Below are 277 nucleotides of genomic sequence, written 5' to 3'. Positions count from 1 at the left end.
TCTTCAGCCTGAACTCCACTGATGGTCAAAGAGAAATCAGAGCCGCTTCCACTGCCATTAAACCGAGCTTGAGTTCTTGATTCAAGATTTTTAACATATTTTATAAGGAGCTTTGGAGGCTGTCCTGGTTTCTGCTGATACCAGAACATACCTTCATTACCATCACTCCATCTGCTAACATCAGGATTTGTAGCACATGTCAGAGGAACAGTGGTTCCTGCAGTAAATGTCTGTACTGAACGTTGATCCACAGTCACCTGAGCGCTGCATCCTGCAG

At 44.8% G+C, this 277-nt stretch overlaps 1 gene segment (V, D, J or C); it reads right to left on the bottom strand.

Moving 5' to 3' along the window:
- Positions 1 to 8: 8 nt before the first annotated feature.
- LOC106512405 (Ig kappa chain V-III region PC 2154-like) lies at positions 9 to 171 on the bottom strand (the record flags this gene model as incomplete). The annotated part of the segment is given in 1 exon segment: positions 9 to 171. A coding segment is annotated over 1 exon segment (163 nt), but the record flags the coding sequence as incomplete, so codon positions are not given.
- Positions 172 to 277: the final 106 nt, after the last annotated feature.

The sequence above is a fragment of the Austrofundulus limnaeus genome, unplaced genomic scaffold, assembly GCF_001266775.1.
Source record: "Austrofundulus limnaeus strain Quisiro unplaced genomic scaffold, Austrofundulus_limnaeus-1.0 Scaffold6441, whole genome shotgun sequence".
Classification (NCBI taxonomy): Eukaryota; Metazoa; Chordata; class Actinopteri; order Cyprinodontiformes; family Rivulidae; genus Austrofundulus; species Austrofundulus limnaeus.
Note: the sequence above shows the minus strand (reverse complement) of the source record. Positions and strands in the feature narration are given on the sequence as shown.